The sequence below is a fragment of the Otolemur garnettii genome, unplaced genomic scaffold (assembly GCF_000181295.1).
Source record: "Otolemur garnettii isolate 467f Iridium unplaced genomic scaffold, OtoGar3 scaffold00047, whole genome shotgun sequence".
NCBI lineage: Eukaryota > Metazoa > Chordata > Mammalia > Primates > Galagidae > Otolemur > Otolemur garnettii.
In genome coordinates, this window is record NW_003852442.1 from 13,597,832 (window position 1) to 13,600,933 (window position 3,102).

General features: G+C 40.7%; 1 protein-coding gene across 1 annotated transcript in view; it reads right to left on the reverse strand.

The window, feature by feature from the left end:
- Positions 1–3,102, reverse strand: part of SNTB2 (syntrophin beta 2) — a 112,225-nt gene that overhangs the window by 8,928 nt on the left and 100,195 nt on the right. Inside the window, exon 5 of the mRNA XM_003791402.3 lies at positions 2,557–2,753. Within this exon, the coding sequence (XP_003791450.1) occupies positions 2,557–2,753 (197 nt within the window). The remainder of the gene's footprint in view (positions 1–2,556; positions 2,754–3,102) is intronic.

Below are 3,102 nucleotides of genomic sequence, written 5' to 3' on the forward strand. Positions count from 1 at the left end.
AAAGAAAGAAAGAAAATGTGGAGAGACAAGAGAAAGAAAATGTGGATGTCTTTTGTAGATGTTCAAGGAGGGCCTTCTTAGTCATTGGCACCATTACTTAAATCATCATTGTGATTGTGAGGAAAATATCAGGCAAGTCTTAAGTAGTTAAAGAATTGTATCATTTAGACAACACTGAAAAAACCCCACCTGTCTCTGTGACTGACAGATGACCTATGGAAGTGCTACCTTGCAGTTCCTTTTTTTTTTTGAGACAGAGCCTCAAGGTGTCCCCCTGGGTAGAATGCCGTGACATCACAGCTCACAGCAACCTCCAGCTCATGGGCTTAGGTAATTGATTCTCTTGCCTCAGCCTCCCAAGTAGCTGGGACTATAGGAGCCCGCCACAACGTCCGGCTATTTTTTTGTTGTAGTCGTCATTGTTGTTTGGCAGGCCAGGGCCAGGTTCCAACCCACCAGCCACGGTGTATGTGGCCACTGCCGTAACTGCTGAGGTATAGGTGCCAAGTCCATTTTCTCTTTGTGTATTAATAAAACTATTAATAAAACATATTAATAAAACATATATTTATTTATATATGTATTTTTAAGACAGAGTCTCACTTTGTCACCCTCAGTAGAGTGCTGTGGTGTCATAGCTTACAGCCATCTCAAAGTCCTGGGCTCAAGTGATTCTCTTGTCTCAGCCTCCCAAATAGCTGGGACAATAGGCACCTGCCACAACGTCTGGCTATTTTTAGAGATGGGGTCTCGCTCTAGCTCAGCCTGGTTTTCAATCCATGAGCTCAGGCAATCTACCTGCTTCAACCTCCCAGAGTGCTAGGATTACAGGTGGGAGCCACTGTGCCCAGCCCATAAAACTAGATTTATAAAATCAAGTACACTGAAAAGAGAGGATCAGAATTAAATAAACCAGACCAGGCATGGTGGCTCATGCCTGTAATCCCAGCACCTTGGAGGCCAAGGTGGGTGGATTGCCTGAGCTCACAGGTTTGAGACCAGCCTGAGCCAGAGTGAGACTTCATCTCTAAAAATAGCCAGGTGTTGTGGCAGGTGCCTGTAGTCCCCCCTTCTTGGGAGGCTGAGGCAAGAGAATCACTTGAGCCCAAGAGTTTAAGGTTGCTGTGCGCTGTGACGTCCCAGCACTCTATCAAGGTGACAAAGTGAGACTCTGTCTCTAAAAAAAAAAAGTAAACCGAGACAGTCAAGGTAATGAAACCATGTCAGAAACTTTAACTATAGCTGTATTTTGCACAGTCTCTGTTCTTAGTGAAATTAAGAGCAATTTGGAAATATCTATACACACACACATGGAAATACATATACTGTATATGAAACAATACCCCAAATTCATAGAGTAGCCACAAGAGGGCGCTTCCCCAACGGACAGAGACACCAGGCTTATTCCTCCATTAGATGCTTATTTGAGTAAATGTTGTACACACATTTTCAAACTTAAAAAAAAAAACTATTCTAAATCCTTTATTTTTCTATAGCTTATGGCCAGATGCTCATATTTTATGGGTGTCTACTCATAATTTAAGATTCTAACACTTTTTTTCTTTGAGACAGAATCTCACTCTGTCACCCTGGGTAGAGTGATGTGACATCACAGCTCACAGCAACCTCAAACTCTTGGGCTCAAGCGATCCTCTTGCCTCAGCCTCCCAAGTAGCTGAGACACAAGCATGTGCTAGCACAGCCCATCCACCGGAATCTAAAACTTAACTAGAGAGTCAATGTATCTAAAACTCGGTAAATCTGTCTTTCACTAAATGCAGCTTAATACAATAAATAGTAAAAATATCATATTGTTCATAGGGTGTTAGGAATGTGCTCAGGGCCATGTATCAAGTTTAGGAAAACTTTGCCAGTGAAACAGAAAATCCTGTTTTCTTTCTATCATTATCTTCTAGCAATGTGCATTTTAGCACATTTTAAAGACTGGAATATATGATAATGGTTTTACTTTAAAATAGATTAAAGTACAGTCATGGGTCACTTAACAATGGGGATACATTCTGAGAAGTATAACATAAGGCAATTTTGTCTCTATGTGAACATCATAGAATGTATTTACACTTTTTTTTTTTAGAGTCTCCCTGTGTTTCCCTGGGTAGAGAGTGCCTTGGCATCATAGCTCACAGCAATCTCAAACTCTTGGGCTCAAGCAATCCACTTGCCTCAGCCTCCTGAGTAGGTGGGACTATAGGTGCCTGCCATAACACCCGGCTGTAGTGTAGTTACACAAATCTAGATGGTGTATAGCCTCCTCTACACCTAGGCTATATGGTACAGCCTATTGTTCCTAGGCTACGAATCTGTACAGCAGTTTACTGTATTGAATACTATAGGCAACTGTAACACAATGGTAAGTATCTGCGTATTTAAACATATCTAAATATACAAAAGGTATGGTAAAAAAACAGTAGTATAGTCTTATGGAAGCACTGACATATGTGTGGTCTGTCATTGACCAAAAAGTTGTTATGTGGCACACAACTGTATAGAATTTCCATTTAATTACTGTTAGAAATGAAATGTCAACATCTCTACCTAGAGAGACTTCCTTGATCAGCTCAGCAGCAGCATGGCAACCCTGAACAAGTATCCTTGTCCAGGTTGACAGGTCCCGATGTGTCTCCACCCGGAAGAGATGCATCTCAATACCCTGCCGAGAGCCTGTCCTGGTAGCAAATGTAAGGTCAGATCCAAGAGAAGGGGATCGACATCCAGAGCCAGAATGAACCAATCTAGAATCACAAACAGCAGAGATCAAATTAATTACCACAGTATCAGAGAAAAACATTAGGAGTTTATGCTCACTGATGAGCAGAATCTTATAAAAATCATCAAGAGTTTTTGAAGTTTATTTTAATATAATCTATAAAGTAGATACTCATTCTGTTCTCTTATAAAATAGCTGCTGGTGTCACAGTCAGACAAGATACTGGGCTGGATAGACCCTGCCCCAATTTCCCATGGGCTCTTTTAAGCTCCTAAGAGGCTATGCACATAACAAGAAATAATTTGATTGAGAAATGATAAGCTAATTATCAATAATAACTTTAGAGGAAAAATATGCTTCTATAAAAAAAAAAA